Here is a 22174-nt window from a genome sequence, read left to right on the forward strand (position 1 = left end):
GAAGGTTTCGTTTTGCTGATGTGCTCGTCTCACTTGTGTATTAGCAGCTGTGGTTTCACTTTGGCAACATAGTCTTTTTCTTTGAGCTTCATGCTGTAGCCTTGCGTTTCTGGGCTGCCCCACATTTCTGGGCCGGATAGACAGACACACACACTTCCACACGTAGACGTTTATATATAAGATAATGTAAGGTAAGGTAAGGTAAAGGTATAGGGGACAGTGTTCAGACAGCCAGTTTTCCAAATGTTGCTGTACTCATGTGAATGAACCTCAGGTGTGCTATGAAAACACATCACACAACATTATACTGCCAACATCCAGGGCATGAAGAATCCATGGACTCCGGGGATTATGGAATTTATCAGTCCTTCACTTGGCACAAAGCTGCACAAACTTGAATTCAACAGATCACACAATGCTTCACAGACTTCAAGTATTTAGTGTTTAGTGTATTTAGTGTTTGTGTACTTTATGGCTCACCTTCTTGTTTTTCACATGGTTGGGCTGATAGCTACCGAACCTTCTGTGATGAGGCTCTGATATGCCACTTTCAGCATCTTTGTTATACTAAGGTGTTACTTGACTGACTTGCTTTGAGCCGAAATTGGCACTTTCTATCAGTGGTCTGTTGGAGATCAAAGGATTAACTATGCCTGGATGTGTTTGGGCTGTAGACATTTCTCTGTACTGTACACCTGGAAGTGACAAAGCTGTACGTAAAGACTCCAGTAGTGTTGCCACTTCTGATACACTAATGTTGCCCTCCATCATTCTGCATTCAAGGCGACAATTTACTATTCTAGACCATTTCTCTCTCTGAATTGTGGTTATTCATTTTCCATTTGTCCTCATCCACATCCTTTAGATGGCACTGTCTACACATATGATGCTGCCCCATACTGAGCATACAGTTTCTGCACACAGGTAAGGCAGTTACTAAAGAGCTGTTAAAAATGGCCACAATTCCAAATGAACAGATAAGTAAATAAGATAAGTAAATGTTTCCTTCTGCTAAAGTATGTGTACAACTCTTCTTTGATTTAGCCTGTTTTTAATGCTCCCCTGCAAGACAACTTCAAACTTACCTTTGCCTCATTTTCCTCTGGCAGGTTAGATGGTGAGGCTGAAGTAACATGCCAGTCTGGCAGAGCGGCAAGTTCCATATTCTCTGATAACATGGTGATCTGCAACTCAGACATAAGAAACTGGCTATATGTAATGGCTTCTTGAATGATGTCACTTGCAGCAGTGTCAGTCCTGAAAAAAACACATCATAAAAGATAAGCAGAAGTTCATTGGCTTTTTCATTTTGAACATAATAGAGTTCCCTTAGATGGCATTCATCTGACACCCAGGGTCATATGATCTCCTCCATAAAATATTAATTAATCACTTAAAGAGAAGATAATCTGTTGATCTCCTCTGAAATTTGCTTCAGTTTAGCCTTGTTTTTGGTTTACAAAGTGTGCATAATTATTCTTACACAGTAGTTTCTGTATACACTTTTAAAAGAAAAGTTTGACCTACCTCCACTGAAGGCAAACAAGGGCTCCATCATTTGAGCCAACAGTAAACATAACTTGACAGTCCAATGAGAAAGACATGGCGCTGATTCCATTGGTATGGTATGAGTGGCACAGCAACTGAGAAAACGTCTCCTGTCAACAAATAGATCTTTATTTTATTATAATTCATTTCCATTTTTATCTGTCTTGCTAAAGATACAGTATTTACTTCCATGAAAACTCAAGTTTGTCTAGTTGTTCCTCTCAAGACCTCCTATTGTTTTTTATATATATATATATAGGATTATAAATTTCACTTAAAATATATACAAAAAACAATTTATTTTAGGGTGGAAAACGTCTAGAATTTGAGAATGTTCTTAACTATGTCTGTTTTTAGGAGGAGCCACCTTCATGAGAATGCTATTTTCTGCTGGCAGTTAGGGTAACCTCTCTTTGAACTGCCTTTTCCGAGGTTTCTTCCATTTTTTTCCCTACTAGGGTTTTTTTGGGAGTTTTTCTCTTGTCGTCTTAGAGAGTCGAGGCTGGGGGGCTGTCAAGAGGCAGGGCCTATTAAAGCCCATTGAGGCACACCTTGTGTGATTTTGGCCTATACAAAAAATAAATTGTATTGTATTGTATTGTATTGTATACAGCACATCCCGTCAAGGTCAAGTACAAGGCAAAGATATTATGCTACACTGGGGTAATGAGACCATCTTTGTGCAAACTGCTGCTAGAACAGTCTTCAGCGCTCATTCCTCTGAACTGGAGATGTTTGTCCTGAAATGTTTCAGGATTTAGTCTAATTTCAGAAAATTCATGTCTGAAAGGTCTATATAGTCATTACTAGATCTTCAGCAACAAAAAAATAACATAAAACTCTCAAACCCACTTAATGCAATTCAGGTTTACAAGGAGCTGAAGTCTATCCTGGCAACATCAAGTACAAGGCAGGAATTAGATGTGGATAATGTGCCAGTCCATCACAAGGCCCATGAATACACACACCTATATAAGGGCAATTTAAAATCACCAATTAACCCAACCCTCATGTCTCTGGAGATGTCGGAGAAACATCAGCATACTTGGAGGAAAAACCCTGCGTAGAAAGTACAAGATACACATGAACAATGACTAGCCACTGGGTTCACATTCAGAATGCGGAATCCATGACTTAGCAGTGCTAAACATTGTGCTGCTCTTCCACTTGAAAGAATCTTATGCATGGGAACAAAATTCAACTTTCTGTTAAAATATATGCTGCAAGCAGTACTCTCCAGTAACCGGAATATGTAGTATACTAAGGTATTTTTCTCTGCTAATTTAAATAATAAAATTGCAAGCTGTGTGTTTGTCTGTGTGTCTGGTTGTTTGTTTGTTCACCAATCACCCAAAAATAGCCGAACCAACTTTCATGCAGTTTTGCATGTCTGTTGCTACTGGTCTAACTTAAAGTGTACATCATATGGCATAATGAGGAGAGAGGTTGTAATGGAGACAGTCGGCCCAAAAGGCTGAGCCAAGAATGGGATTTGGATAACTGGAGCATCAGACATACGTCAATTAACCACCCTGAACAGTGTGCCAGTTCATCACAAAATACTCTCTCCTCCCCCCTACCAGAGGTCAATTTACATTTGCCAAACCTCCCATCATGCACCACAACAAAACTTGGATATGAGGAAAACATGGACACTACAAATAGACAGAGAATGAATGAAGGGAACTGAGTTCAAGTTCATGATAATGTGAGGCAGCAGAGAGCCACCATGCCTTCTTTCATGTAGAAGATGTACTAGTTGGGTTTCTGGCTTAGCATCTTGCATGGTGACAGGTTTGAGATTTGAGGCCAAACTTTTCAAAACATAACACCAGTGCATTAGCAGGTATGTTTACCATGTCTGTCAGGAGGATCGCAATCAACTGCTCTTTACATTTCTCACAACACTGCTTATGAATGACTGACTACTTACAAGACTGTTTGAATTTTGAATCCGAAAAAATCCATCTTTAGCAACTGAGGCCAACAATTGGCAGTGTGGAGATAAATAAAGAAAGGCCGGGCCTAGCTGACATCCTTTAACTTCTTGTTCTGGAGTTAGGATCACACTTTGTAAGTTCTGCACAGATACATAAATAAATTAAACTTTACTGGAGAAGTACTTCACAAAAAGTCAAAGATAACTATACAAAATTAATAGCACAGTTTCAGAATGAGGAAACAATCAGCATTCATCAGGTTATTCAGCAAAAGACAGTAAACAAGATAACAGTGAATTACTGATTAGAAATGAAAAATAATTATTTCCAGACTTGTTATCTAACATTGCATTGGAATGTGTACACATGTAAGAACACATATAATACACAGTTACTAATTGATACCTCTGGCAAAACAAACTTTTGGATTGATTTAGTCGCGTTGCAGTAGCCAAAAACCCTGTTGTCTGTCCCCAGTACTACAGAAGACACTGGCTCCTTTGTTTCAACCGAATGCTTTTGTATAGAATTGTTTCCGATGGCTCCACGTTCATCCACAAAACGAGAAGCATCTTAGAAAAGAAAAAACAATTTTGAGTGAGCACACTCCTTCATATTAGACTTTCAAATAGCCACAAATTATGCTACATGCCTTGTATAAGCTCAGCGGGCAGTATGAATATCTCCAGGTGGGTTCCTTCTTTTGAAACTTGATTCTCCAAAGCAGACAAAGCAATGACCTTCACCTGATTATCTTCTCTGTTATAGGAGACTGAGAAGTCTAGAACAATGCCAGTTATCTCTGCAACGATAATATAAATATGAATATGTTATAGAAAAAGCTGTTGATTATCATAATTTGTCCAATTTACCAGTAAAAAGTGTAAGCATGCACCCAGATTAACAAATGATTAAGTTTGCACATTCATCTGGCTCACAATTAAAGAGTATGCCAATGGCAGCCTTTCAAAGCTAGCACCACAATGACCATGCATCAAGAATGCCGTGATGATGCAGGGTTCAAGTTGGGTACCAACATATTAGTGTATAGGAAGGGGGCCAAACTGCTGGACCTTATGAGGCTAAGTGTACAATTCAAGGTACTGCTGCACATGTTGACCATAAAGCTATCAGACTGCTAATGAAAGTGGTTTCAGGAAGGCTTTTACATCTATTGGGAAATATTTGAAGGCCTCAAAGGAACAACACGTGAAGAAGACTGGATCAGGTCACAAGCAATCGTAGCATCTACATCAACTCCTTTCACCATCCAAAGAGATGGGCTGCCCTACAATGCCTTGCAACATGGAACGATGATGTTGAATGAAGATTCTAGTCAAGGCATCCTTTATGATGACTTACTGTAGGTCTTCAGGGATATCAGTGCATCTGACACTGTCTTTGACTTTTTTTGTTACAACTGAGTGTGGACCCTTTAAATGTTGATGCTGATTGGAGTCGATGCTTTCACTTCCTTCGTTGTCAACTGACCGTTGTTCAGCAGGTAATTAATGGATAGTTATGTTAATCAGTTTCAAACTGCTTTGTTTTGTAATTTAAACAAAACTGTATCTTTCTGTCTAATTAGTTTGTAAAGTTTGCATTTGTATGTTACCTTGTCACTGTTCTCCGATCCTGCACTCAGCCAACAACATGTCTATAATTGTCTACATGAATGGATGTACAGTAAATGGCTCAGTTATCTTAAAACACCGGTGCAGAAGTTTTCTTTATCAAAATAAATTGTAATCCTCATTTGCTGAAATATTTCTTGTATGCAGTCATTGATCACCAAATCTCTAAAGGCGACCGACTTTTAAGTTGACCACTCCTTAAGGCAATTCAATATGTAAATCAATTTGATATTTTATACAAACTCGTTAATTTGGTTATATTGCATTTGAGCGGTATTACTTTAATACTCATAGTTTCTGTTATTTTTGTGATGAAATCGAAACTTTTTTTCTATATTGAGGTCGCCCTTTTGAACCCCCCTGATATTTACTACGCGGTGAGGCATTTGTACTCCATCAACATTAATTATTTCCAGAGACATAATTTTGTCTATTTTTCCAGCACATCGCGCACAAAAGCAAAGATACGATGGGAGCACCAGAACTCTGCTCACATCATGTCGCTTCGTACCGCAAGCTGCAAGTAGTAAGTCTGTGATAAGCGGAATACCGCTACGCTTTCCACTCACGCGACGGAAGGACAATCCCGACTGCTTTTATATAGTAAGAAAGAAGAAGATATCGCACAGTCTGGAGTAGAAAATCATCTTTTACCTGGAAAAACGAAACTACAAATCCCATCGTGCATTGCAAAATGGACGGGGCATGTGTGAAACTCCGCGCCTGCGTAGCACTCACGGGACGGAAGGACAATCCCGACCGCTTTTATATAGAAGGATGTCAGTTTAATCACAAATTATCATTAGTTCTTTGCTTTTACACCCAATTTATTTTTGGTGACTTTGACTTTATCAAACTCAGACAAATCTTCTTTATTTCCTAGATGAGTGTGATGCTTTAAATTTTAATGGATTCATTAGCATATTTATCTCATATTAAGTCACTTATATGTATTTCACAACTGCTCAGTTACTAAAAAATGCATTTCTTTTGCCCTATTTTCTACATGTTTTGCATATTAAAAAAGTAATGATGGCAATTTACCTATGTATCCTATGACTGCAAACATTTTGGATGGTCTGGCATCCAGTATAAAAATACGCTTATCAGATGCTCCAGTAAGCAAAAAATGGCCTCCGTTTTCATACCTGTAAGGAAACACAACAATTTTGTATTTACTGGACTTGCTGCAAATAAAAAACAAAAAACAACAGACATTCACCTTTCATAAAAATATGTTCCAGAAACAGTTTTAAAAAAATACTTTATATAAAAGGACCTCGTCTCTCTATTATAATAAAAAAATCCTGGGACAAGACATGACTTTTCAGAGAGATACTTTCACATCCCGCGAGACTTTGTGCCAAGAGATTTAACCACGCCCGCGACTGGAAATAAAATACAAAGAGCAAATGACAAAATAGAACGTTATAAAGAATTCAAAAACATTGGTGCGATACACATGCAGAGGAGGTTAGAGATAATGAAAGTACTAAAATTTGAAATCCTCAAAAAAATGATAGTAAAGGTCGCATTAGCGCAAACAAATGGAAATTATTACTCGGTGAAATAATGAAACAGCGAAAAGAGATTGAATATATTGTTCGAATTTAAACTTTAAGTTGGAGACTTGTAGATCGTCTTATTCATGTTGCCATCAGGGAAAAGTAGTGTTTCTTCCCAATGAAGAGGCGTATCTGTGAGAATTAAAAGATTTGTTGTTTTGTGAAAGTGAAATCCACATACGCGAGTGGCAGAGACGCGAAGTAGCTGGTGTGTAGTGCAGGCTGGGGGGTGTGGTTGGCGAGTGAAGCAAGCTGGGGGCAAAGCCCCCAAGTTACAAATAAGAAAGTGACATTTTGCAAAGCAATCTGTATACATTTATAAGCATTAAACTTGGATTATTCCATTATGTGAAAGGAAACAAATTATCCAGTTTCCAAGTCTTTATATTTGATTTTGACTTTTTGTAATTGCAGATATGGTTCTTAGCTGTAGTTAACATTAATACACTCTCTTGTATTATCAATCAAAGATCACCCCCTCATTGAACTTACTGCAGTAGGAGCACAGGAGACTCGTACAGGCGAAGTCTGTGGACCACACGCGGCTGTTCAATGGTTGTTAAGTCAATGAAGCACAAGTATCCAGAAGCAGTTCCAACCACAGCACATTTGGAAATGGGGCAAGAAGCTAGGCAGGTCACCTTTAGTAAACGTACAGAGAATTTAGTTAAAATTTGGGATACAGAAATTGTGTTGAAAAGAGAGTTCTGCAGAATAATCAATAGGCTTTATTATTAGGATACTGTGTGATTCACATGTAAAAGCATCAGACTGTAGCTCTAAAACTGTGACTTCCTTATCATTTACAAGTCAATTAATTAGTCTAATTATGGATAATACCAATGCAAATATCTGTAACTGAGCACACATTTTTAAAATAGGTTTCATATTTATTTTCTTGTTAGCTTTTCATGAATCGGTCAAATTGACTTGCGGCTGCTAAATAACGTGTAAATATATCATTTGTTAGGGTTATGGCAAACAGCCACTGGCATGCTCTACTGAAAAATGCAAAATTTCTGATATATAACGATTATTGCACATGGAGTACATCATATCACCAGTGCAACATTTGGGTTACACATAAAAAGAGTTACTTACTATGAAACCAGCATGAAAAATGAAACGTAACCACTAACAGATTATCAGAATTATCTACTGTGGTGATATATGCTGTGGAGGATGGCCGGCCGTTTATCCCGGCCAATACCCCCAAGCCGCCAGGTGGAGCCCTCCTTGCAGCATGGAGGTCCCCAGAAGACCAGCAGGGCATCATGGACAATGTGGTTTTTATGACCAGCCCTGCTGGATGCCATGGGGGCCACAAGAGGGAGCTGCAGGGAGGACCGAGGACTTCTTTGTGCCCTATGACGAAGAAAAGAACTTTTACCTGACCCGGAAGTGATTGAGAATCACATGGACTGAGGATAGGGAACACTTCCGGGTCAGGGAATATAAAAGGACTGTGGGAGCTCCCAGACAGCGAGCTGAGTTGGGAGGCAGGGTGGCTAAGCGTCTGGGAGTGGAGGATTGGTTATTGAATTATTGTATTGTTTATTGAGAATTGTGGAGAGGAGCGTGCTTTGTGCACATTATTATTATAATAAATAATAATTGGACTTTTTATCTGGTGTCTGACGTGTGGTCTGAGGGTACAAGGGTGCAAGTAAACCCTAAAACTGTCACAATGCTCAAATATAGTTTTATAGTAGATTGTATTTTAGGTTGCTACATCCATGTACTATAAATGAAAAGTAGGTAGGGCAAAAAAGCATCTATTACTCTTTTACTCTTATATAAAACAAGACCAGACCATAACACTTATTTGGGTCTTCATAACACGTTTAAAACATCACTAGATGGTTCATTTATCTCTGTTCAGTGTGGCATCTTGACATGATGGGAAAATGACATGTTAATATGAAGAATTCACAGGTCTAATACTAAATATGTAATCTCAAGAGAAATGTGTCTCAGTGAAGTCACCTCAGACCACTCCAAAGTGAAGTTTTATTAGCAGGTCACATTGCAGAGGTGAATAAGCACTTTACTGATGCTTTGGAAGTGTTATGAAGACCCAAAGAAGTATATGTTAAGAACTTGGTACACAAGAGTAAATGAGATAAAGATGTATTTTTGCAGTACCTAAACTATAGTGTTACCAAAATATGTAATACACTGAGCATTCGGTTCTGTTTTGTTCAAAACTGGCCTCTCAAGAACAGTTTTAAAAATGTTGCTAAAACAAAATGTTTTACAACAAGAAACAGCTCTAATGTATCTCTATATAACCTGGAACATGTAAAGGCATAATTCACCTGAGACATGTCTTACTACGAATATGGATGGCAGTGTAAACAAAGGATTGCTCATTTTAGTGGAAATACTGGAAAAGTAGCACATTTCTGAAGCATATAAAACATGTTCTAACAAATGTTGTTAAAATGAAGATGTCCAAGAGATTCTCACAACTTCTACATTGTTACCTAGTCGCCTAAATTAGTACAAAACCAGATGAGTGACTTGCTGTGATATTTCCATTATCTATAATAATTTTAATAATAAATATAATAGTCAAAAATTGCACTTTAATGTGACTTGTATGTAATGTTACTATAAATAAAAGCAATTAAGCAGTTTATATCATCTCTGATACAATCTAGCATTTTAATCTTCTACATAATGACACGATTATTAAAACTAGTTATTATTTTTTCTAGGTAATATTTATACCACTAATACTGACTAAGTATTCTATATTTGAAGTTATTTTATTATTAATAATAGCAATTAATAATTCCTGATTTTAAGTAATTATTAGATTACTGTAGTTGTTATTCTTAAAGACAAGCAGTTTATATTTTATCCATCCAACTTCCTTATCAGCTTACACAGGGCAGGTGGAGCCCATTACTGTACTGCTAAAAGTATTCAAGATTCTATGTAATGTCAATATTAGTTAAACAAATTACATATTTCATTCTACATACATATTAATGTTATGTCACTAATGCTGAAACTGATTAAGTACTCTGTATTCTAGCAGTCTCTCTAAACTGACTGTGTAAGTGTGAGCTTGTGTGTGTGTGTGTGTGTGTGTATCTGTGTGTGTGTGTGTGTGTATCTGTGTGTGTGTGTGTATCTGTTTATCTGTGTGTGTGTGTGTGTGTGTGTGTGTGTATCTGTTTATCTGTTTATCTGTGTGTGTGTATCTGTGTGTGTGTATCTGTGTGTGTGTGTGTGTGTGTGTATCTGTGTATCTGTGTTCTGTGTGTGTGTGTTTGTGTGTCTGTGTGTGTGTGTGTGTGTTTATCTGTGTGTGTGTGTGTGTGTGTGTGTGTGTGTGTGTGTGTGTGTCTGTGTTATCTGTGTGTGTGTGTGTGTGTGTGTGTGTATCTATCTGTGTGTGTATCTGTGTATCTGTGTGTGTGTGTGTATCTGTGTATCTGTGTGTGTGTGTGTGTGTGTGTGTGTGTGTGTGTGTGTCTGTGTGTGTGTGTGTATCTGTGTCTGTATCTGTGTGTGTGTGTATGTGTGTGTGTGTGTACCCTGTGATGGACTGTTCATAGCTGGCTTCGGCCTTGCAGCTGATGTTGACAGGACTGGTTTTCGCTTCCTGAAACACCAAGCTAGATTAAATGGGTGAGATAACGGGTGGACATTCTAGTGCAAATTTTTGATATTCAACTTGATATAATTACTCTGAAAGCTAATTATGTACTCTGCATATTTCATGATATCATTACTAATAATACCAGTTAGGTACTGAATATTTAAAACCAACTTCATATATGTTATGTAACATAATTATTAGCAGTACCAAATAATATTACATATTTAATTTGATTTCACTTTTGAACTTTGAACCATGGACAATACTGTAAATTGCCTTTGTGTCTGTATTTATTTCATTGAATATACTGCTTGACATTTAGAGCTGGTACTTCAGGATTTGGTTCTGTGTTTTCGTTACATTACATTACTGAGGAGATCGTTCCTCCCCCACACTATGCGACTCTTCAATTCCACCCGGGGGAGTAAATGCTAACATTAATTTTATTTTAATTTTTTTCATTTTTATTACTCTTTAATTTAATATTGTTTCTTTGTATCAGTATACTGCTGCTGGATTATGTGAATTTCCCCTTGGGATTAATAAAGTATTTATCTATCTATCTATCCATCCATTTTTTGTGATTAATGTAACTATACTGTGTTTGTAATTAGTGTATTCTCTGCTGGGCTTTTAAGTAGAATCGCATTACATAAGAAAAAAGTAAACTGAATTTAAAACTCTTTGCTGACACCCTACCAGTATACACTACTTTCTTCATGTCCATAAGGACTCTATTCCTTCTAACAAGGTTCTCTACAAGGTCACATTTAAGTTATTTTAGTTCAGTGCACCTAGAATATAGATTCAGTTTCCAAAATTAAACAACTTCCATAATTGATCACTTTACTGCATTTGAAGTCAGGTCACATTTTTATACCAATAAATGTTTTTAATAAATTATCATTTGTGTTATTTTTGTGCTGATGTATGCAGGGTTCTGCTTTATTCAAAACTGTAGTCTCATTTGGGTTCTTCTGTTAAAATAATTATTTAAAATAAAATTTAATATAATTAAATTGAATGTTATTTTGCATAAACTGGAAAACAAATTTAGATACAGATTACCTTCTCATACTGGGTGTATTATTAGGTCACTAAAGTTAGCACACAAGGTTTTTTAATTCTCTTATAAATAATACCTTCTCTGTAAGAGGTAAAGTGCTAATCCTGCTGCCATCTTGCACAGACCATACTTGAACTTCACCCATTTCTCTTATAGACTGATCAAGTAAGCAAAAACAAAGAAGAGACAGTTAATATATACAGTATTGACTTTACAAAATATAATATATAAAGCATATATATATATATATATATATATACAGTAAATGGTTTTTAAAAAGTGGCTTTAAAAATGTGTTACCACACAGTAGCTGTTTCCAGGAAATAAAGGCATAGCAGAAATGAAATTTCCACACTGATCATCCAGAATCTTGTCAATGTGCTCAGTCTGGTCAAGCATGTATGAATAAACAGTCCCCTAGAATAATAACATTTCTTTATTTTCTTTTCCATTCATACATTTTCAATTTACAAATACTAAAATGATGGAACACAAGAAAAATATTGTAAAATAACTTAAATTATGCTTTGTAGAAATAAGCAGGTTGACTGTGCTTTAATTTTAAAACCAGAATGTTCAAATAAGTTGCTTAATTTAGAATTTCTAAAAGACACATAAAATATCTTAACATAATATCCACAGGATGTCAGTAATGAGACACTGTCTAATCTAAGTGATAAAGATTTCATGTTCTTTGTTCTATAACATAACACACCATAATATTCTTACACCTGTAAGCCAGGGGTCTCCAACTCCAGTTCTGGAGCTCTACCATGGCTGCAGTTTTTCATTTTAACCCTTTATTTAATTAGTGACCAGTTTGTGCCTCTAATTAACTTTTTTCCCTTCATTTTAATTGGCTTATTTTTTTAAGATTCAGTCCTCTGAATTGGCTAATTCAGGGGCCTCAAACGCCTGCCAATTTCACTCTAATTTCACTAATTTATTAGATGCCAGTTCTTGTTGTTAAATAAACCCAATATAAAATATCATGGCCTGTTGGTGTTCTCATTCTGTTACGGCAGACATTTTCAAAACTGTTCATTTTCTTTTTTCTAAGAGCACCGTTAAAATATTTTGTGGACCTGACCAGGAAAAGAGCTAAAATGAAAACCTGCAGCCACAGTAGCATTCCAGGACTGGAGTTTTGGACCCCTGCTATAACCTATCCCAAAAGAATTGGAAACAATCCTGAACAGGGTCCTAGTTGATCACTGAGCCCAACTACACTTAGGAAAAATCGGAATCACCAATTAACCTAAAATGCACATTTGTGGGGAAGAGGGAGGAAAACTGGAACCCTTGCAGAAAAACTCACACAGACACTGGGAAAATGTGAAAATTCCACAAAGAGGACAATAGGGCAAAGGACTCAAACCTAGATCTGAAGTGTAAATGGCAGGAACATTACCCACTACACTACTATATATTCTGATGTATACAGTATATAAAGGGAAAATAATCCATTTCAATAGTTATTTGCAAATGAAAAAATACACACTGTGCTGGTTGACAAAGCCAATGTTTTGTAGTCAGGTGAAAATTCAATGTAGTTGATTGATTCTTCTGTGACCCAGCATTCTTCTATTTCGATTTGACTCCCTTTGATATGAAAACAGCGCAGAATGCCATCCTGCGAAACGTCATATAAAAAAGAAAACTATGTTATTATTTAATTGACAGATTAGCTTTTTTAACAAAACTCAGTAACAACATAAGTAAACAACAGTCACACATAAAGGCTTCTTTCTTGGTTAACATTATAAGCAGAAGAAAATCCAAAATTTAGGAGTGTCTGCTGATACTCCATAATTAGTCTTGTTACCAAAAAGACTTCACTGTTCAAATACACCTTGAGATACAGTGACATTCAATTCAACTTCAGTTTATATATTTTTTTTTTTGGATTCCAGATTTTACAATATAGGATCAGGAAGGATGTATGTAGGCCCGTTACAGAAGGCCAAATGAGGGCCAGCAGCTAACCACACAATGAAAATGAACAACTCAAACACTGACATTTCAAAACTCAGAATCTCATACTACTGTATAATTCTCTTAGTTTACTCTCATTGTCTACTTTTAACAAGAAACAGTCATCTTCTGAAGGTCTCTGAACAGTGACTGGAAAGTTTCCTTCCAACGTGTGTCTCTAGATAGATAGATAGATAGATAGATAGATAGACAGTGTGACATGCGCCTGGCGTCCATGCCCAGCCGGGACCCCTACACACTGTATTCAGGGGGAGCAGCCCTGGACAGTGCAATACCTCTCCCTGGACGCTAGATGGCGCCCCCCTGGGTTGGTGTAGTGCCTCGGTTTCCCACAGGGCTCCCTGGGAATTGGAGTTGGGGGAAGCCCTGTTGGGTTCCGCAGGTACCGCCAGGGGGTGTTGTGTTTGGGACTCCTGAGCCTGTGTGGGCAACAGATTCATCTCACCTGGAAGTGCCACCGGATCTTGGTGATCAAACACCTGGAGCACTTCCAGGTGACCTATAAAAGGGAGCCAGCAACCACCACTCACTTTGAAGTTGTGGCTGAGAAAAATTTGTAATCTCACTTTTTCATGTAGAATTGAGAGAAAAAGTTTATGACTTAGTAGAAGGCAAAAGTGACTAATGTTGTAAATGACAAATTCTGTGAAAAATTTCCATGGAAAAAGGAGAAAAATCTCATGTTACTCATGTTACATAATTCATGTGTTTTGTTAGAGAGATAGATAGATAGATACTTTATTAATCCCAAGGGGAAATTCACATAATCCAGCAGCAGTATACTGATACAAAAAAACAATATTAAATTAAATAGTAATAAAAATGCATGTAAAAAGCAGACAATAACTTTCAATAATGTTAGCATTTACTCCCCCGGATGGAATTGAAGAGTCGCATAGTGTGGAGGAGGAACGATCTCCTCAGTCTGTCGCTGAAGCTGCTCCTCTGTCTGGAGATGATCCTGTTCAGTGGATGCAGTGGATTCTCCACGATTGACAGAAGCCTGCTCAGCGCCCGTCGCTCTGCCACGGACGTCAAACTGTCCAGGTCCGTGCCTACAATACAGCCTTCCTTCCTTCCTCTAACTAGTTTCGCTACATTCACAAAGGTAGAGAAATCCTGTCCCAATAGGAATCTAGTCAGAGGCATGTCAATAGATCATTCCTAGGATGTCAGTAGATCATTCTGTGCTTTTAAAACATTAAGTTCAACCAAAAATGAAAAGTTTATTTTTCATTTTTTAAAAGTCAAAACAAATTGTCCTTTTGAGAAGAATGAATGGATCAAGAAACCACATAACCTTCTTGGGTCCACTCAGCTTTTGACAGCTTCTGTGATGTCATCTTCTAATTCCTTCATTCACCTCTCAGCGTGGCTTCCTAGAGCAAATAAATTTGTTTGTTTGCTCCCCAAATTCCATTAGGGGATTATCCAAGTTATTGAAAGAATAGTTACATTACCAGTCAAATGACTGGCTTGTGACTTTGGGTCTGCCAGATCTCTTCCTATTAGAATTTCTTCCAGTTTCCAATTTCCTTTTGATTGTGTAGGACACCACTGAACTCACTGACACTTTGATTTTTTTAAAAATTTCTCTGAAAGAAAGAGCTACACCTCTAAGGGTAATAATGCTCTGTCTCATTTCATTTGCTAATTGTTACTTCCTTGCCATTATCACTGGAATGTTGTCCAAGCAGTACTTCAGAGGTTGTAGTAACACAATCGGTTCCAACCCTGCTTTAAGTCAGACAGAGGGGTTTTAAGTATTCAACCTAAGTGGGGACACCTGTGCAAATTGTTACCTTCAACTTGCAAGGCATCATTTACTTTTTAATTACTGCAGAACATCTGTAGGTTGTAACCTATTAGTTGTTCCTTGGAAACGGCCCATTTGTAATGTTCTGAAATTGGCTTTTTTCAGTTTTTGCTAACCTTAAACCTCGGGCAGTTTACTGCTTACCTTTTCACCCTTTTAGGTCATTCATTGCATTTCAACTGATAAATTTGAAGAAAAACAGGAAAAACTGAGGTGTTCTAAAGCTTTTGACTGGTAGTGTATATCCAGCACATTTACTGGCAAAAAGTGTTAAATAGGTCTCTTTGGATGTCAAATACTAAATGTATAAAAACTTAAACATCAATTATTACAAAATAAAAGTGCATACATTTCCTGCTGCGTATATTCCATTGCTATGAAGTGCCAGGCTCTGCAGACTTCCATCCTGAATGAGGTTTCTTTGTAGGCTTTCTAAATAAGAAAATATACAAAAGAAGAGAAAAATTAAATTCCAATATACAGTACTGTACATCACTTTGTGTAGTGGCCCAGTTATAAGCTGCATTAAACACCTAATAGTGAAGCCACATATGCTACCCATGTTAAACTTTGAAGTATTTTCATTATGTTTTGTTTCTTGCCTTGACTTGTAACCTCATCAACGGGATTGAAGAGGAAAATTACATTCTGGGTCTCAGAAGTCACAAGAAGAAGATGGCCTTCTTCACAGCCCACAATAACATCAGATGTTGCAGACCAACAACAGGATGAGGGATGAACTTTCTTTTTCATGACTTCTTTTGGCTTGCAAACAGTAAAACAGAATGTTAACATATTTCAGTGTTTGCAGTATTATATTGCAATAATCATAACATTGTTGACAGATTAACATTGTAATATTTTAAGAATAACTGATGACACTGGTTACCTGTTCAAACAAACGTCTTGAGGATTCGCAGAGTTAGTAATTTGTATAAATAAGACATGCTAAGCTGTCTGACCAAGTAGTGAAGAGCCTGTGGGGTCAGATCTGAGCACCAACATACTGTGTGTTCTAGGCAAGCAGAGGTTGTTCATGATGTTGGTTATTTATAGGACATATCACATATAAATCTGTGTTTTGCAAGCTAACTTTTCACTCGGATCAAGTCAGATATGAGCCAGTGTTGGTATTTGGCATATTATTGTGTCATAAAATGAATCGGTGCTCTATGAAGTGCTGAGTCTGGCTATCTGCACAGAAGTACTGGAACTGGCTCAAGCTACATGTCATTCTGTACTGCAGAAAGTGGGTTCGAAAATAGACAGAAAGTTGATATAAAATAAATTACGTCAATAAAATTCTAAGAACCTATAAATCTAAATCTGGGTTGTAGAGTTTACAGCCTATCTCCACAACAACATGTGCAAGGCAGGAAACAACAGCAGACATAGCGTTAGTCCATCACAGAGCACATCCACGCTGAACCAGACTGGACTCGCCATTTAACTCAAGACACATGGCTTTGGGGATGTAGGAGAAAGCACAGAGAGAAACTCACACAGACAAGGGAAGAAGTACAAAGTATACACTGATATCGATTGGCCATGTGAGTCAAACCCAGAATGTATGAGGTAGCAGCACTAACTGCTACACCCCACTATAAAATTAATTAATCAAGATTAATTAATATAATTATACCTGAAATGTTTCAGCTTCTTCACCCAGTAATCCTGCTATGGCAGATACTGGCATCTTTGGTCCGTAATAAGTGAGTCTGGAGTCTAGATGATAAGAGCTAACATGTTCAGCTTCAGTAAAGGAACCCTCCACAGAAGGAATATTAATGAAGCTGTAATGAATGAAGAAACTTAGTTCATTGTTATTTCATATTTAAAATAGATAGATAGATAGATAGATAGATAGATAGATAGATAGATAGATAGATAGATAGATAGATAGATAGATAGATAGATAGATAGATAGGTGGAATGGAAGATAATCTAGAATCAGTCAAATTATTACAGAGAGATTGGACACGATACAGGCTTGAGCAGATCTGTGGTAGTTGAAATTTAATATAACTAAACTTAAGATATTACATGTAGGAAGGAAAAATGTAATATATACAACAGGAGGTCTGAAACCTTTAAGTATCCCTTATGAGAAGGACCTAGTAGTAACAGAAGAATCATCACTATCTACATCTAGGCAGTGTACAGAAGCCATTACGAAGGCTAAAAGAAAGCTATATATTATGATTTGTGGGTTACATTTGAGGTTATTTATATACTGGTGAAGCCTCACCTGGGGTACTGCGTGCTGTTTTGGTCTCCAGCTACAAAAAAGATATCACAGTGCTAGACAAAGTCCACAAAAGAGCTGACTTGGCTGATAATCGACTGCAAGGTATGTGTCATGAGCCTTTTCAGTTTTAGCAAATGAAGATTAAGAGGTGACATGATTAAGTTTTTAAATTATGAAAGGAATTAGTACAAAGGATCCAGGCTATTACTTTAAAATAATTTCTTCAACAAGAACACGAGGACACAGCTGGAAACTTGCTATGGGTAAACACTGAGCAAATGTTAGGAAGTTCTTCTTCACGCAGAGAACCACAGACACATGGAATAAATTACCAAGTAGTGTGGTGGACAGTAGGACTTTAGGGACCTTCAAAACTCGACTTGATGTTATTTTGGAGAAATAAGGTGAAGAGGATTGGCAAGCTTTGTTGGGCTGAATGGCCTGTTCTTGTCAAAACTGTTCTAATGTGCTAAATGTATCCTCTGATCTTCAACAGGAAAAGCAGGTTTTTAAATAATAATAAAGATTTTTCTTAACAACTCAATCATCACTTACGAAGGCTTCATTATGTATTCATTGTTAGATCTCTCTATATTCCACAAAGTCAGCATCTTCCTATTGGCCGTACAGAGCTGGTGCCAGTTTGTTGGGTTGAAGTGAAGAATGGTGACCTCCACTCCCATCTGGGAATAGCTACAAAGGGGAACCTGTTCATTCCAGTTCCTACAAAAGCAATTAATGAAATACATTAAACAATACTTACAAAAGTGTAATTACTTACCAAAGTACAGAATATATACTGTATTTGGGCTTATAATTAGTAACAATACATTGAACATTCACATAGACACAAGAAGAATGTACTGTACTAATATAACTGTACATACTGTCAATGACTGGGCTACAAATGTAACCTCTGCTCTTATGCAACACAATAGAACAGATGTGTACATTATTTACATATACAATGAATGAGATGAACATTTAACATGGACTAATGTTAATGTCAAGGTGCCACAAAATACATTAAATTATTAATCAATGCCACACTGAAATCAACAGAGGAGCTCTTTTTTCTTATACCATAGCACCCTCTTGTGGGAAATGATTGTAACATCCACCATATCTTAACCAAATAAAAGCAAGTTTTCTTGTACCAGAGAGTCAGGTTGTAATCCGGGAGCAAGGAGCAGCTTGCCAGGTATGGCCCAGAATGGCTGAAAGCAAGTTTTGAATAGTTCATCTTGGCTCCTCCTAAAAAATTGAAAGCAAAGAGATCTCATTCATATTTGAAAAATTATGTTTTTTGTAAGACTTAGAAATCAAACATTTACAGTATCATAAAATGTAAAAGAGTAAAAGTAAGGATTTGCATTTTACAGAGTGACTGGATGGACTCTTTGCAATAAGTGAAAGAGATTGGATAAAAAGATAATAAATGTGCATTACATGATGTAAATGTATCCAAGATGTACAGTATCTTCTTTCCTCAAGATGAACACGTTGCGTATTTTTGGCTTACTTCTGCTCAGTGGTGGTTCTAAAATACCTGATGTCACCAGATGTCACCCTGGTGCTTTCAGTACACCTCTGAATTGCCAACTGTTCCATTTTAAAGAACTAGACATCCAGTATAAAATGTATGGTTCCTGCACTATTGCAGGGGCAGCGAGACATCCAAACTTCACCCATTAGAGAAGACAGACTAAGGACTGATACATTCTAATTTTACTTTTGTAACAAAAAATAACAAACATCTGCTTAATTGCTGTCATCCTGGGTTTGCCAATTACTCTCAAATTGCTTGCTTCCTTTAGGGCGTTTGTAAGAGTGAGGGCCCATTCATCTGGTATCATCCATGGCCCTTTGACGTTCTTTAGCTGCTAGAGGGCTGTTCCACTTTTATGAATGTGGTTCATGGAACCCACAATGTGTAGGCAGAAATGTATGGAATACCCAGGAAGTAACCATTTCTTTGGTGAAAAACTAAATAGAAGGTTTTAGGAAATGGTATGCATTTAGTTGGATAGGTGTAACACTGCACCCTGTTACCTAGGACAAGCACGGTCAGAAACACTAAGATTGACTGACCCTTCAAACAACTAGTGGGGCTCAGATTGGGACACCGACTGGGACACCTGAAGAAGTTCTCAGGACTTCAAAGGGTGTTTGTCACCTAAAAACAGGTCCCCAGGAACTGCCCTAAAAATAATCTTTTTTATACAGCAGTATTTGGAATTGCTTATCTTAAACTGAAGAAGCTATAAATACAGCAGATATCAATGCAAATATTTGAGAGTATTTGACAAAAGAACTCAACAGAAATGGAGTTCATATACTGTAAAACAAGAGGTTTTTAAGGAGGTTTCTAATCATCACATTTGCTGGATGGTACCACAGTGGAACATTGAATAGTATTGTTGCCACATAGCTCCAAAATCCTAGGTTCAGATCCTAGCCCAATTAGACACTACATGGAATCAGCACATTCTTTTCATGTCTTCATGTCTGCATGGGCTATGTTCACGTATTCTGGATACCCTCCATATCTCAAACACTTAGATGTTATTAGTGACTGATGTGAATGAAGGTTTCTATGAGCTCCCCAGGTTTGGTTCCTGCCTTGCACCCACTGCAGTTCATCTGATATGTACTACTGATGAGAAGGAACACCACAAGGAGTATGTGCAGACTCTGTAGACAACAACCAGCTATGGGATTCCAACTATTGGGCCACTATCCAGCCCCTAACTGCCTCATGCTTACCAAATATTATCCGTCCTGTCACCCACTTTCCATACCCCAAAAAATTAAAGTTCAAGGTCATGGGCAACCTGGCAGCAATAGACACAAAGAAGGAACCAAACTTAAATGTGTTAACAGTTGATCACACCCACACTCATTCATACCTCGTAAAATTAGTCTCATAAATTAATCCAATACACGCATCTTTGGAAAACCCGAATGAATTCAAGGGAAAACAAGGTAGGAATGTATAGACATCATAGACAATTACCAAGCTGCCATGCTTGTCTGGATTTTACTGGTGCCTAAAAACTAACACTCACAGGAAAACTCTGGCTCCAAATTGTTTAACTATGTTGGTTTAGAGGATTAAATGCTTTTATACCTTTCAGTTCAGCCCGTTTCTCGAAGCCAGGAAAGGTGTAGACATAAATGCTGGGATTAAGCCTTTGCTCTGAGAAGGCCACAACCTCACTTTTTCCATGCACGGCAAAGGCTCCGATGCTCCCACTTGGACACTGCAGAATATGTTTTTCCTTCGTTTCTGTGTTCTTGAAAATGACGAAGTTCCCACAAGGGTAGCAAATTGTTCTGCTGTTTGCAAATGACACGTGCTGATTGGTAAAGCCCTGTACCCATCTTAAAGAAAAGAGAAAGAAAAATTATCATCGTGTCTAGCGCTTAATAATAACAATAATAATAATGATGATAAAAAATATGAGCTGTATGCAGAGTATAAAACATTTAACGATTGTAAATAAATAAATAAATAACACAGACTGATTATCGCACGTTGTTACTTGTGAGAAAGGCAAACACTGGATGAGGATCCTTTAACTTACCTTACTTCCAGGGTGCCGGAGTCGTCCATTGCCATAAGCGCATAGGTGAAAAATTAAGTCACAATCGGCAGAAAGATAAAGTTGAGTTATTTTACTGAATCCTGTTGCTGTACCGCGAATAGTTTATGCCTGTTGCTAGGGAAACGACTCTAAACGCTTGCGAAGCCACGCCCCATTGAAGCGATTGGTTGAGAGACTCACCTCGTAACACTCGGAGGACCTTGAGTGATTATTCATAAGTATCCGAACGTGAACAGCGTCGGCTAGCAGATACCATAAAAGAGCAGGGATTCAACACTTCATAAATTTGGTAGTGGTGTCCATGGTGCCCATAAAGATTAATTAATGGAAGGCTGTAATAAATGGTGAGATACCTTTAGTTTGGAATATAAGATAATTAATAGTAACTTTCTTATGTCCTGTGTTGTACATGTGTACATCTATATACTGTGTAGTATTTCGTTTTATACCAAATGTTAATTAAAATCACAAGTGCTTTTACAATGGTAGAACCCAAACGGTCGCCAAGGTAAAACTTCAATGTTATTTTGACATTTGGTACTTTAAACTTCTTAACCCAGAAGCCCACATGATGACGAACTCAAGAAAAAAACTGAGAACACGATCTTGGAAAAATGTAGCACAAAATAATCTTTTGATACTGAAAAACGAAAAACCGAGTCTCTCGATTTTTCTCATTGGAAAAATAAGTTTACAGTGTGATGTTTCGAGTACTAGTTAGAGGCAACCCCTTTTTTTCATCGATTGAACATAACCATCGGCGGCCTTCACCTGCTGGTAATCGTCATTTTTTGTGTCAATCAATTCGTCTTCGGTTATATTGTCTGATTTTGAGACAACCATGCAGTTTATTTTTTATAAAGAGATGTTCACTGTGAGTATAGTGCGCAACTTTAAAACTATTGTTTAGATATTCTATCATTTTCTCCGCCGATTTACCAGTTTCAAGAGCCGAGTTGTTCCACTCAACTTCACATTAGAAGCGATATAGAAAAATCTATACAATGTACAATGCATTGCAAACGTATACTTTTATATTCATGCCTGCACTGTCATGATAATGCAAGTAAAGGAAACACAGTGCTCGAGCTGGCTTGTTTGAAGATTACAATGTTTCTGTAAATGCACAAATCAGTAAATT

The 22174-nt window shown here is 37.3% G+C and overlaps 1 protein-coding gene across 1 annotated transcript in view; it reads right to left on the reverse strand.

Moving 5' to 3' along the window:
- Window positions 1-21130, reverse strand: part of cfap43 (cilia and flagella associated protein 43) — a 76866-nt gene extending 55736 nt beyond the window's left edge. Inside the window, exons 1-17 of the mRNA XM_039734477.1 lie at window positions 21013-21130; window positions 20556-20809; window positions 18583-18679; window positions 17981-18148; window positions 16820-16970; window positions 15780-15942; window positions 15527-15609; window positions 12868-12999; window positions 11667-11783; window positions 11443-11523; window positions 7180-7328; window positions 6167-6270; window positions 4141-4290; window positions 3894-4060; window positions 3482-3628; window positions 1528-1658; window positions 1086-1257 (exon numbers count right to left, since the gene is read on the reverse strand). Coding sequence (XP_039590411.1) covers window positions 1086-1257; window positions 1528-1658; window positions 3482-3628; window positions 3894-4060; window positions 4141-4290; window positions 6167-6270; window positions 7180-7328; window positions 11443-11523; window positions 11667-11783; window positions 12868-12999; window positions 15527-15609; window positions 15780-15942; window positions 16820-16970; window positions 17981-18148; window positions 18583-18679; window positions 20556-20809; window positions 21013-21047 — 2301 coding nt within the window. The 5' untranslated portion in view covers window positions 21048-21130. The remainder of the gene's footprint in view (window positions 1-1085; window positions 1258-1527; window positions 1659-3481; window positions 3629-3893; window positions 4061-4140; window positions 4291-6166; window positions 6271-7179; window positions 7329-11442; window positions 11524-11666; window positions 11784-12867; window positions 13000-15526; window positions 15610-15779; window positions 15943-16819; window positions 16971-17980; window positions 18149-18582; window positions 18680-20555; window positions 20810-21012) is intronic.
- Between the last annotated feature and the right edge of the window lie 1044 nt (window positions 21131-22174).

Source organism: Polypterus senegalus, chromosome 1 (genome assembly GCF_016835505.1).
Source record: "Polypterus senegalus isolate Bchr_013 chromosome 1, ASM1683550v1, whole genome shotgun sequence".
NCBI lineage: Eukaryota > Metazoa > Chordata > Cladistia > Polypteriformes > Polypteridae > Polypterus > Polypterus senegalus.